This window comes from Molothrus ater, chromosome 21, assembly GCF_012460135.2.
Source record: "Molothrus ater isolate BHLD 08-10-18 breed brown headed cowbird chromosome 21, BPBGC_Mater_1.1, whole genome shotgun sequence".
NCBI classification, from domain to species: Eukaryota; Metazoa; Chordata; class Aves; order Passeriformes; family Icteridae; genus Molothrus; species Molothrus ater.
The window spans coordinates 8,956,069-8,969,127 of record NC_050498.2 but is presented as its reverse complement, the minus strand read 5'-3'; the positions used below and the strand labels follow the sequence as shown (position 1 = coordinate 8,969,127).

Here is a 13,059-nt window from a genome sequence, read left to right as displayed (position 1 = left end):
CTAATTTCAGATCAGAAGCAAACTTTAGAGCATGAAAACTTCCTGAAGTGTTTCCCAAATCTCAAAATTTTGCAAAGCAAATGATGGGAACATTTCCAAATTGCCACAACATATTAGAGTCAAATGTTTACAGCTAGCATTCTCTTTAGGCAAAAAGAAAACACAAATAAATCTTACTTATGCATGACAGTGGGTCTAGATTTCCTGCTTTTGCCTCTTTGCAGTTGGATTTGTCATCAGTGCCGTTCACTGTTCGTTTGGATCCAGGCTAAGAAAGAAGCATTTCAGACATAAACACATGTTCATGTTTCCTGCTAACAGGAAATCTCACCTGCACATACAAAGCTGAAACATTGTTTAATATTTAGAAAAATTAAAATAGCTCAGAAGCCTAAAGTTGGGCTTACGCTTGTTCTTAATTCTTGGAACCCAGAGAACCTCTCCCAACAGGTCACAATGTTATTGAAGAGAAAAACCAGTTACAAAATAACCCTCATCCTGTTAGCAGACAGTAAAAGAAGCTAAATTAGGGCTGCCCACAGTCTACCAGAACAAACCACAACACTCCCAGAGCCATATTAACATCACTGGTGTTACCACAGGAACGGAAAAGACAAACACAAATCCTGCAACAAGAAATACAGGGAAAACAGCTGTCAAAAGTAAAAGAATAAGAGATCTTTTACCATCTCTAAACAGTTCAGATGTCTACAGAATGTGAGTGTCCATGTTTAAGAGCAAACACAATTCCTTGCCATACTGATGACCTTTGATGGCTGTTAAGATCCTTCAGCCCTTACTCAGCTCCAGCTCCCATTCAAGTTCATGGGCATTTGGTCTGGGTAAGGGGATTTAGGATTAAACGTGGAGCAATGCACAGTTCAGAAAAGACAACTGATTCTAAATAGTATTGAAATAGAAACTAGAAGGATAATGGATTCAGAGCCATCAGACTGCAAGAGAAACTGTTCCAAGATAATAGCTGCTGCAGACAAGCAGCTTATTTGGCAGAATGTCCAGTGTTTAAATGCCTTTCTCTTTCAGAAGGTGCTGTTTGGTTTCAATATTACCTTGATGAAGCAGTTAAGCAGAGCCCAGAGCACAGGAAAAGAACACCCTAGGACCTGCTGAATCTGTACAAGTCAAACTAAAGGTATGTTCAGGCAGCACACACTGTGGGGATTGTAAGGAAGCAAGATCAAAAGGTTGTTTGCATCAAAAATCTGCCTGCATGAGTCAAGCAGAGCAGTCAGTTTGCCACCGAGGGGCCACAGCTCTTGTTTGTGTGAATGTTCTGCAACCTCTCCTTCAAACACCACCAAAAAAATCAAACCCCAAACCACAGAAGGACAAGAGCTGTTCCTTGCTGGCTTTTTAGCTGGCACCTGCCAGGACTTTTTGCACATCACTTACTGTGAGTTCATCTTCATCAGAATTGAAGAGATTGTCCAGGTCAGTGTAGGACACCACCAGGTCTGTCTCGTGGAACAGGCTGGTGGAGGCCGTGCGGGCGTGGGCAGCCAAGCGCTGGGCGTCTGTGGGGAGAGCACAGCACAAGCACAACTCTGCCACTGCCTCTGCATGAAAAACATCACTGCAGAGCCCTGCCCACAGCTGGGGGAAGGGAGCCCAGGGGAGATGGCCTGGCTTCATCTCATCCAGCTTACACAGAGGGGAGGGCCCTTCCAGTTTAGATTTTACAAACAACATTTGTTTGCAAGGTGCAACAAAGAAATGTTCCAAGCAGACTGAAGGGAAATACAAACTATAAACCACAGAACTGAGAAGCCTATTAGAATCTATTGACTATTCAAGACATCATTAATATAACACAAGACAGAGAGGGAAAAAAAAAGCCTCTTTACCTTGCTTGACAGAAGGACTAAACAGAGACATTGCATCCTCTCCTTCATGGGATAGAACTGTAACACTGGATGTCCCATCCTCAGCCTGGTAAAACAGGAGAGAAAAGTTTGCTTAAATTAATGAGTGGGGTGGGAGGTATTTGATGTCCCCGTGAGGATTCTGTCCCTGGAGCAGGATCAGGTTCTCAATACCCTGGGAGCTCAGCAGGGGCAGGCTGGGGCTGCTGCTGGCTCAGGGGGAGCAGAGCTGGGGCTGCCACCACTGGGCTTGTCCTGGGGATAACCTTACAAAGCAAGTTGTGGATTCTTGCTGCAACACCTTAAGGAAAAACCCTTGCTATCAGATGCTACACATTAACTGTACCAGCTCCTGAATGGAATGCATCCACACCCAACTAATTCTAAGAAGCAAATTTATTTCATAGACAAGCCCCCAGTGCAGTTATATTTTCTCCTTTTCTGCAGGTGCCCTTCTGCTTGAAGTACAAGTCTCATGTAGCTCCACTAATGCACAAAAAAAGAATAAAAATTGCAATTCACTGGCCAGGGAGCGAGTCAGGGCTCACCTCACCTACCCCCAGACCTTTCCACTGATGAACAATGGCCTTGTCCCTCCTCTCTCCCCAGGCACCTGCCAGCACCTATTTCCACAGGGAGGCCACTGAGCCAGACTGATCCAGCAGCTTTTTCCTCATAAGCCCTGATGCAATGGCACCACCAGTGGGCCAAAAAACAATTTAGGTGTCGTTAGAGACATGCTGCTTAATGTCATTGATCATTTCTGCTGGAATATGATTTGTTTTTAATTTGCTTCTAAATACACAAAGAAGGGTTTAAATTCTATCCCGTGCCTAAGGCAATTTGGTTTAATCTCATCACTGATTTGTAGCCTCACTCCTTTACTCACCTTGTGTTTCTTCCCCACTTCCCTCTCCATGTTCTGCCTGTCCTTTTTACTGTCAGGAAAGAGGAATTCCACGTCTCCATCCACAAAGGCATAAGGATCAATTTCAGGTTCCTGGTCAGCTTCCGTTGCTACAGCTGTTAAATATTGGTTTTTACTCTGATACTGTTGCACCAGTTCATCTGAAACCTTCAAAGGTTTCCTACATTGCACCATTAATCTGAACAGAAGAAAAATAAAAATCACAAAATCATTTATTTAGCATTTATTACACAGAATTATTTCTGCTATCACACAGCCTTAACAAGAACAACCTCATCTTTCCACTTCCTTTCTTCACAGCCCAGCTTCAGAAAACTTTTGGGGATGAAGATTAAATCATTACTCATTTAATATCACCTCCTTCCACACATCAGATCCAGCTGTGTGATTCATCCTCCCCTCTCTCCTCAAGCACTGTCAATTCACATAAAGATTAGTAATTTATCCCAGGTCATGGCTGTCATTTGTTATAAGGCACAAATGGATTCAACTCTCCACATCCACTAAAAGAAACTCACCAGGCTAAAGAATCACTCCCTGCATTCCCCAGAAAAGCCCAAGCAATAATCACAAGTAAAGCACACAAATGCCACTGTGCTCAGGAGCCATTTATAGCACTCAGATCAATACAAATGAAGCTTGCAGCACACCAGTAACTAATTTACTAATGAGAAAATTCTAACCACATTTGCCTTTATCAGCATTTTTCTTTTGTTAACATTCTGAGCCAAAACTGGAGCTGGTAAGTACACAGAAATTCAGGTTTTCTTTCAGGAGTATTGGTTTCACAAATGTGGCATTGCACCAGGAAAAAAAAAAGACATTGGCAAGGAAAAAACTGTTCTGATTATGAGCTGTGCCCCTGAACCAGCTTTATTTTCTGTACCCCAACATACAGAAGGAACCAGGTAAGGAAGGTGTTCCCTCAAACAGATGAGAAGCCCCTGCACATTCCTCTCAACTATAAAAAGTTTAACTTTGTCAAAGACACTTCCTAGAAATAAACTGTCCCAAAAAACATCTCCCAGCCAACAACAATGGCAAATCCATCCATGCTGCTCCTCCATGCTCAGTAAATCCGTTTCTAAATCCTGCAAAAATTGCAATCAGGAAAGGAAAAAAAAAGGCAGTAGAAGAGATGGAAATTACTTTCTAGGAATGGGGAATTAACACCTCTGCTGTATTTTTGACCAGCAGAGAGGAAGAGCAGTTTACAGCCAGATATCCCAGGGGAAAAGACTGGTTTTGGTAAGTTGTCAAATCAAACTAGGAAAGACCATGTCTTGAAGAGACAAAAGGAAACATCTTTCCTTATCTACTTGGCTGAAGTGATTCCAAGGCAAAGAAAAAAAGCACTAAAAAATCCTATATGTGCACATCTTGAAAGAGCCTCCTAAACAGTGACCACAAAGAACGTGCAGAGCTGGGTGTGAGCACAGAGCAACAGCTACACCACATTTACTCCTCCTCCAGCCTTGCCAGCCATTGCAGTGCTGCCACCAGTGCTCCCCACTGCCAGCAACGGGACAAAAACCAGCTCCAGGCTTCTGTCCTGTGAGCAGCTGCTCTGCCACCCCAAATTCAGCATCCCAGCTCCTACAATAAAACCCAAAGCTCTCAATAATTTGATGCTGATCACAGTAAAAGTCTCCTTTCACCGGAATAAGAAAATTTGTCCCAAAAATAACGGCCAGAAGTGCCTGGATAGAGGCAGCTCTGGGTGCAGCCCTGAGTTCCTCGATGCCAGCCCCGAGCCCAGGTTTGTCACCTCTCCTGCACAGCCAGCCCTGCTGAGCTGGCTGCTGTGAACAGCCCTGTCAGCACCTGCTGTCCCTTCAGCAGTGTCCCCACGGGGAGGTGTGGTGGACCAGGGGTGACAGGGACAGTTCCCTGCTCACACAGCAGCACAGGGACACGGCCCAAGGGCCAAGCTTCTGCTTCTGGGCTTTTGTTCTTGTGGGTTGGGGATTTGGTGCTGGTGATCTTCACTGGGGAGTTTAACTGGTAAAACAAATTCACCTTGGCTCATTCTGCAGTAAAACAGAGTTCAAAGTTTTAACACTAAAACCACCAGAGTTTGATTTCCTCCAGTGGTCCTAAGCTCCAGAATTTATTCAGACTTAAAACAGTATCCAAAGTGACCAATTCCTTTATCCCAATGGAAACAAGCAGCAGAGCAGAATATTTTACAAGCTGGGGCTTGTAACATCAGTTCTTCTAAGTGAAGACAGGAGCAGAAATGAGAGAAGAAACTTTAACAGGATCTCTGCAGCTGAGACCATCCATATTTTTCTTCAAATAATGAAGAAATCAAATATTGAAGTGGAAAAAGTTATTTCTTTTTTTTGGGAGAGGATGGGGGAAGGAAGGAACTTAAGTCCCTAAGAGGCATCATTTGGCTGCAGATTAATTTTATAGTATAAAAATAAATATCCTTGCTGTCAGCTAAATCAGAACTAAAATGAGAAAAAGCTGGAAAGTCTTGCTACAGATCTGACTGGGCTTTGTCCTCCCATTTCACAAGGATTAACTTCTTGTACCCAGAGTAGTGCTCACACCCTCAGCATTTCTGCTTCTTCTCCTGAGAACCTCCTGCCTCTGGCCTTCCTGTTCCCTCACTGCTCGTGCTGCTCCCCCAGGATCGAGCACCACTTACTCTGTGACTGATGTGACATTTTCCTGTCCAGCAGGTATTACTGGATCATCTCTCAACTTATCATTTGGGAGCTGGGGCGGTAAGAACTCCACATCCTTTTTCTTTGGAACTTTATAATACTTCCAAGTCGTGTCAGCTTCCTCCTCCTCCAGGTTGACGGCAGTGCCCACGTACACGGTGGGCTCGATGACCTCGGGGAAGGCGGCGGGGAAGGGCTGGGACAGCCCATCCAGCCTGTCCTCCATCGCTTTCGTGGGCACCAAGGGCTCTGGAGTTGGCATCTGGTAGAAATGTTGGCTCTGGGGCGTGGAGGGGGCTTTGGGCACCCCCTCGTCGGCGCCGTCGCAGGGGTGGGGGCTGAGCGGGGGCGGCTGCGGGGAGTTCCCCAGCTCGGCCCCGTGCAGCGGCGGCGCCTTCGCGCCCTCGGCACTTCGGATGGCGGCGAACCTCACTTGGCTGTCGGGGGCAGCCATCACCAGCCTCTGACTCGCTGACTCTGCCTCCATGGCAACATCATCGCTGATAGATACACGATGATGAAAAGGAGTCAAAGGGCGTTTCTGTGGCTTATCCCCTTTGTCTTGCTTCTCATTTGTCTTGTGCTTCGGAGCCGCCGGCTGCTGGGGGCCCACAGGTGGGGCCTGCCCCTGTTGACCTGAATTTCTTGGTTTGAGATTTTTGTGCCTGCAGAATTAATACAGGGGAAAAGACTCCACATTAATCTTTCAAATATGTCTGTGGTGTTCTTTTTCACTAGATAAGAACCTGCTTCTAGGCCATTAAACAGCCTGTGAGAGACAGCTGAAACCAAAACTGTTCCAAAGTGAAGCTGCCCCTTCTTTCTGACCACAATTTGAGTGACTTGAGCAGCACTGTATGATTTTTGAGCAGCACTGTATGATTTTAGAATACCATTTTAAAAATTGTATGAGCCAAACACACAAATAATCCTCAGAATTAAGACAGCATTTTATAACTGCTTTAGCAGAAATAGATTGTCACATGAATACCTCATCATTTATAACTTGTGCCAGCACTGATGAATCAGTAGAACAGTGTAAGAATTAGTGAATGGCTTCTGGAATTCAAACACTGGTACCAGCCAAGAGAGCTGCCCAAGCCTCACTGGGTTAAGGACTGCAAAATTAACACCAAGAACCAAGAAGCCAAGCTCACTCCTACTAAAGCTATTTCCAAGCTATTACAAGGCTTTTGTAGCTGCTTACTTACAAATTTAGCAAGTGTGGGAAAAAGAAAAGCACGGTGTCTCAACTGCATTAATACAGCTGGGTCTGTTCAGTGTAAATGCTCTTGAGCTTAAACATTTCATCTGCAAGTTCAAGATGCCAACTTTCAGGATCATCTGACAGAATGAGGCACATGAATGCTGAAGTGTAGAGTGAAATGTTTATGATTAAGCCATTGAACTGCAGGTACATGCTCAGTGCCTGGGAGTTCTTTGCCACTCTTCCATTAGCAAAGTTAAGAAGCACTTGTATTGAAAAAACAGGATTAGGCAGGGATAAAAGGTAAGAGGCATCAAAATCTATTTTTACTTTAAACTCTTACACACATCCACATGTTTTTCTCCACTTAGAATTCAAAACACGTGGAATAATAAGGGGGTTTAGGTCTTTGCAATTTCTCTTTAGGCAATTGCATATTTCTAATACACACCTCACATAGTTAATTGACTGGTTTGCTCTTAACTAGTGCTATCATAGCTAAATTCTCCTTGAAAAGAACATTTAATCCTCCTCCACACCCCAGCTCTTCTCAGGACACAAGTATTTCCACAGAACTTTAACCAACCATTTCAATAAGGGAGTTTAAAAAATGCATTTCTCTCAAAATGCTACATCCTCCAGACAGTAATTTTTTCCTAAGATACCAATATTCCCTGCAAGGTAATCAGTGTAACATTTAAATCAGAGAAAGTGTTTAAACCTATTGCAACACTTCACTCACCTAAAGATTAATATTCTGCCATAAGTACAGAAATTGAGAATTCAATGAAATTAATGTTTCCATTTATTTTAAATACCTGTATTAACAGTCTGTGGCATTGCAGCCTCAAAAAAGGCTGTAATATATACATATATATGTATATATATATATATTTAATCTCAGACATTTTGCCCTTTGTTTTGATCCCTTTTTTCCCAGCTAATATAAAAACACACCCTGGCATCCAGGCCCAGAGGAGCAGTGTTCCACACAGCCACCCACGGAATGCCACCCTTCCCAGAGAGCAGGTCTGGGGCTTTTATTCCTGAAACAGATTTCTCCCTTCAAGGCTAATTCCACAGCCCTCTAGAAGAGGTGCTTGAAGCCCAAATAAACAGCATTTCCTTCCATTCCTGAGAAAGCTGCCCACGAGGTGGTGACTGCCCACATCCACAGGGAATTCCAGCACTCAGGAATTGTCCCACACTGGCAGCAGCTCCCCCCAGCCAATTCACTCCACTCCAAGCTCTGCAGTAACTCCTTGGGCAGAATTTCAAGACCTCCAATGACATTTATAAGAGGAGATACAAATTTTGTTCCAGCTTTCCTCCAAGCAGCTCCTGCTTAATTACTCCTGCAGGAGAGATCAGGAGCCTCTCCTGAGCACTGGAGCCCGGTGAACACCTCTGGGATGTGCCTCTGCCAAGTGCTGTACCTTGAACAATTGCAATTTGTCCTCTGCGTGGCTTCAACAAAATCCCAGGATGCCACCTTGTCAGCTGTCTCCTCCTCACACAAGCCATTTGATGTGGCAGAATACTTCCTCCTAGGATTCAATACCAGGAGAGTTATTGGGGAGCAACATATGTTCTTCTCTTATCTTCTGGCAAAGCTCAAGAGCAGTTTGGTGACAAGGGATTAGGCAAAGAAAGGATAAATAGCCTTTTGCTGACATATTAAACTGAGAACTAAGTAAATCATTCCTAAATAGTTAGGGAAAAGATGAACTTCTTTAGAAATGGTTTATTAGAAGAGTAAAGTAGATTCCACCAGCAGTCACAGCACCCTTAACAGAACTAATTGCTACGAGGAACACACCAAATATTGGTATTTGTGGCTTCAGAGGATAGGTACGTACTTGTTCTGTGCTCTGTTCATGTTGCACTCTTGCCAGACTCTGTCCACCACCTGGTTGGCCAGTTTTCTGGGGATTTTGCCACCGTGATGGCTGGTACTGTCCGAGATCAATCCATCTGAAACTGAGGAAAACTTCACCCATTTCTGGGCAGACTGAGCATCAACTGCAAAGCAGCACCAGAGGAAACAGATTCAGGCAGTGAGACAGTGCAGGGTCTATCACTCCAGTTCAAGCACCAGAGGAAGAAAAGTGACCTCTTGACTCAGTGTTAGGAAATAAAAACACACAGAAAATTTAGGAATATTAGCAGATTATTATAGGAGATTTTAAAAGCCACCATTTAAAAATATATGTTTATGTTGTAATTGGGCTGGATATTCTTTATCTTTGATAAAAGTGACCTGAAATAGAAAACAACTTGAGCGAAGTCAAGATTATGATTTAAAAAAAGGGTCAAGCTTGGGTAACAGAAGATCATGGAAGGAAAAAAGAAACAACACCTCTTCTGCACAATAAAACTTATGTAAGTGTCACCTGAAACGATCAGTGAGTGTCACCTGCTGTGACCTAAATCAGCTCCCCATAAGCCCTGCTCACACCCAGGGCAGAGGGCACACAGCCTGGCTGGAAACTAAAGCACAGCCAATCTCCTGGCCTGGGAGAAAACATCACCTTTCACTGATGACCGAGGGCACAGTGGGGTTATGGAGCTGTGCCAGAACACAGGTGTGCTCACAGGGGGGGAAACCCCAAAAACCTCCCCAGAGCAACCCAAAGTACTGGTACCAAGCCCAAGTACAGCAGCAGCTCTAATTTCAGCAGCTTCCAGCAGAGTTTGAGGTGATTTTGCCCACAGCTGGTGCCATCAGTTTTACTATAACAAACTTAGGACTACAGAAATGTGATTTTTCCTGCCAAGCCAGCTGCACACAGAGCCCTGAATCCCCCTCAAACTCTGCTGTGTTAGAAGCAGCCATGGGAACAATTCCCCGGTGCAGAAACCAATTCCTTCCCACCTGTCTGAACCTCCTCTGGGGACGTGGGCGGCGTCAGGGTGACGGAGGACATGGCAGGGTCTCTGGTGGAAGCAGGCACTTGGTGGACCCCCAGGCAGGCAGTGGAGCAGTGGGGAGCCCCCGCGGAGCTGGGAGCAGGGACGTCTGTCTGAGGGACCAGCACGAAGCACGCCGGGTACACCATCCTCACTCCAGCTGCAAGAGAGGCCAGGGCCACCAAATCATCATTGCAGCAGCAACTCCTGAGCTGCCAGACCTCTCCTACCCACTGAGGCATCTCCTTGGACAAAAACCATCTGTTGGCACCTCCATCATTGCTTGATTTGCTTCATTCACCCAAATCTTCTGTGGGAATCAAAAGGGTTTTGGACAGGCAGAGACATCCACGTGCTGCTACCTGCTGGTGTCATTTTGTTTTATAAAAGGCTGGGAAAATCCTTGTAGGATCATGCAGCACTGCCAGGATCCCCAGCAGCACGAGGGTCTCCAGCCACCACTGCCCTACGAGCTCCTCACAGAGGAGGGATTGCAATTGCTGGGAAATCAAAGGTCCCCAGCCCACAGCAGAACAATCCCCTGCACCCAGGGGCTGGGATTTTGGGAGAACCAGCAGATAAAGGCAGTGCCTGAGTACATCAGGTTCTCCAGGACTGTGGTTTTGAAGACATCCCTGAAAGGCAAGTCTGCTCTGGGTGAATTTGCAGGGACTCTGAACCAGCCCAAACTGCTTTTGATTCAGCTCAGATGTCAACAGTGATCATCCAGAGCTTTTTTTACTCTCTTTATTTTATTTTTTTTTTTAAATCTTCCCTCTCAAGGGCACATAAGAACAAGACCTGGGTCTGCAAAATCCACTCTGAGCAGTGACCCATCATAGACAGTCCTGAGCATCAAACAGGAAAACCAAACCCACCAACCATTGCTGCAAAGGAATCAAATGGTGTCACTTGTGCATTCAGAATTCTGCAGTTTCATCAGCCAGTTTATTGCAGTAATTAAAGGTAATCAGGCTCACCAACAAGGACTTCAACAGCAGCTAAAGAATCATCCTCCCAATCCATTTCTTCTTGTTTCTCCTCAGATCCCTCCTTCAAGTTGGATGTGACAGGGTAGAATTGCTTCCACTCCCCAATCAGCTTCTTTGTGGATGAATCAGAAAGCTTGAAGGACTGCCCTGTGAGTGTGCCATTCAACCCAAAGGGGCTCAGGATAACTAAAACCAGAAAGAATGGAGATGATATTCACCCCAAATTCCCTCTTGCCCTCTGCAATAGCAGCACTCTTATTTCAGCCACACCAAAAAAACAATTTACCACTGATAAGTCAAAATGCAGCCTAATCATGATTTACTACCCAAGTTTTTGGCAATAGGCTCCCATTGTTAAATTCAGAGGTACTGTAAGGACTGAGGAACCACAATAACAACTACAGATTAATCCATTCAAACAAGCAACAGGCAAGTTTTCATCTAGGCTTGCAAGGAGTCTCAGATACAGGTGGGATAAAGAAACACTTCCAGATCCTGGCAGAGTTGAGGTGTTTCCTCATCCTTTCATTCAGCTGGTTACAACAACAGGAATACATAGGGAATTATCTGCTTCATGTTTAGTCTTGTCCATAGTAGGGAAGCACAGCTGCTCTTAAGTTGCATTCAGGAGAAAAAAGCAAGTTTGGGCTCTGAGCACTGCTGAGGGTGTGAGGCCGTGCAGGAGAGGGATCACCCAGCCCCACTGACCAGAGTCAGGCCCCAGCACTCCTCTGTCTGCCAGAGCACAACCTGCATCTGCTGGGGGAGCCACAGGCATTTCCAGGCAAGGAAGAGCCAAGGGAAAAGGGTGGGAAGAGGTTAAATACACTGAGGAATAGATTAAATCCAGAAATGGATGTCTCACAGAGGGTTGGTGAAGGTATCTGGGGGTTACAAGGTGGAAACAACAAAATATTTAAGTCACCAAAATGACAGTACTTGGAAAGGGTGTCATGAGGACAAATGACTCAGTTACATGCCAAGAGATGAATGAATATGCAAATGCTGCACCTGCCAATGCAGCAGGGCCAGGACACAGCACCTGGCAGTGCCAGCACAGGGCACAGCTGGGCACAGCTGGGCACAGCTGGGCAGCTCTGCCCCCGCTGCCAGCCTGGCCAAGGCCTCGGGAGGGCCCAGAGGAGCAATGCAGGTGGCAGAGGCTGCAGTCCCACCTTGGAAGGGGCTGTTGGACTGCTGGGCCAGGGTGAGGTGCTCCTCGCTGAGCAGGTACACGGGCTGGTGCTGGCTGATCTCCACGCTGGTGCACACGTTGCTGTCCCCGTGCAGGAAGAAGGTGAACGAGCAGGACAAGTGCTCACTGCAAAGGCAACAGCACAAAAGAACTCTGAAGGACAGAATTTCTATAAGCTGGTCTCTGTTTCAGTGGTTTCAGGCATTTCCTCACAATATATTCATTAATGGAAGTAACCAAAACACCCTTCTGTAAATAGCAAGAAAACACTGAATATATGTTCCCTTTACAAACCCAAAGACAAATCAGTTAGAAAACAACAGGCACTAAGTTTTCCATTTCTTCAGTCTGACACTTTATATTTTGCTGTCTTGAAGAAATTTAAACCATACTTTTTTACAAGACAAAAACCTGTAATTTAATATTTTTATACCTTATGCATTTATTTAAAATCTCTAGAAATATTTCTGAACATATTTTATTTTTAATGAGGTCATATCTAGGTTGTCCTGTCACAGCTCCACTAAGCAGAATTTAATATCAGCCAACAAGTCACTTATTTAAGAGCAAGAAGAATGGCAACAGCTTTGAGAAGTGGTTTTGTTTTGTTATTTAAATTTAATCTTATCTTCATGTTCTTGAAGCCAATCAAGTAACTAAAAATGAAATCCCATACCTACACACAAAAGGGAAGATACAATCAATTAAAAAAACCGAGGCTCAAGACATTCTTAATTAAAGTCATTAAGGCAAGTGTCAATGTTTAATGGCAGATGCTTCACTGAAAACTCCTCTCATGGTCCTGAGTTTTAGGGGATAAAAACCCAACAGGTCTGAACAGCAGAAAACTCCCCAGCAATGAACATTTCTCTTCCTACACCTCTGATTTAAATGCTGCTTCCCAGTGCTGTGCAGTGATTAGTGAGCAGCTCCACAAGATCACTCTGCAGAGAATTTCTCTTTTTTGGGGACCTGCTCTGTGTTGTTTTCACAAAAATCCAGCTGACCCCTGCAAGGACAACCAGGAAAACATTTCATCTGTATCCACATCAACTCCATGATTTATATGAAATATATTTCACCAATTTTAATCAAAGGGCAGCAAGAAAGGAAGGCAAAACCAAGCAGATCCCTGCTAGAAGTGACACATCCTCATACCCACCTGGAAAACTCTTTTATTTCCCCCCTTTTAAAGAAGCTGAACTTTCACAACATTTCCCAGTTATGGTGGCTACAAGTTACCCCAAGTGTCTGCCAGACTGATGCACT

The 13,059-nt window shown here is 44.8% G+C and overlaps 1 protein-coding gene across 1 annotated transcript in view; it reads right to left on the bottom strand.

Annotated features, from left to right (window-relative positions):
* Positions 1-13,059, bottom strand: part of MED13 (mediator complex subunit 13) — a 57,505-nt gene that overhangs the window by 17,717 nt on the left and 26,729 nt on the right. The window contains exons 4-13 of the mRNA XM_036394970.2: positions 11,771-11,916; positions 10,584-10,781; positions 9,569-9,763; positions 8,553-8,715; positions 8,130-8,240; positions 5,468-6,151; positions 2,773-2,989; positions 1,866-1,950; positions 1,414-1,535; positions 178-268 (exon numbers count right to left, since the gene is read on the bottom strand). Of these exons, the coding sequence (XP_036250863.1) occupies positions 178-268; positions 1,414-1,535; positions 1,866-1,950; positions 2,773-2,989; positions 5,468-6,151; positions 8,130-8,240; positions 8,553-8,715; positions 9,569-9,763; positions 10,584-10,781; positions 11,771-11,916 (2,012 nt within the window). The remainder of the gene's footprint in view (positions 1-177; positions 269-1,413; positions 1,536-1,865; positions 1,951-2,772; positions 2,990-5,467; positions 6,152-8,129; positions 8,241-8,552; positions 8,716-9,568; positions 9,764-10,583; positions 10,782-11,770; positions 11,917-13,059) is intronic.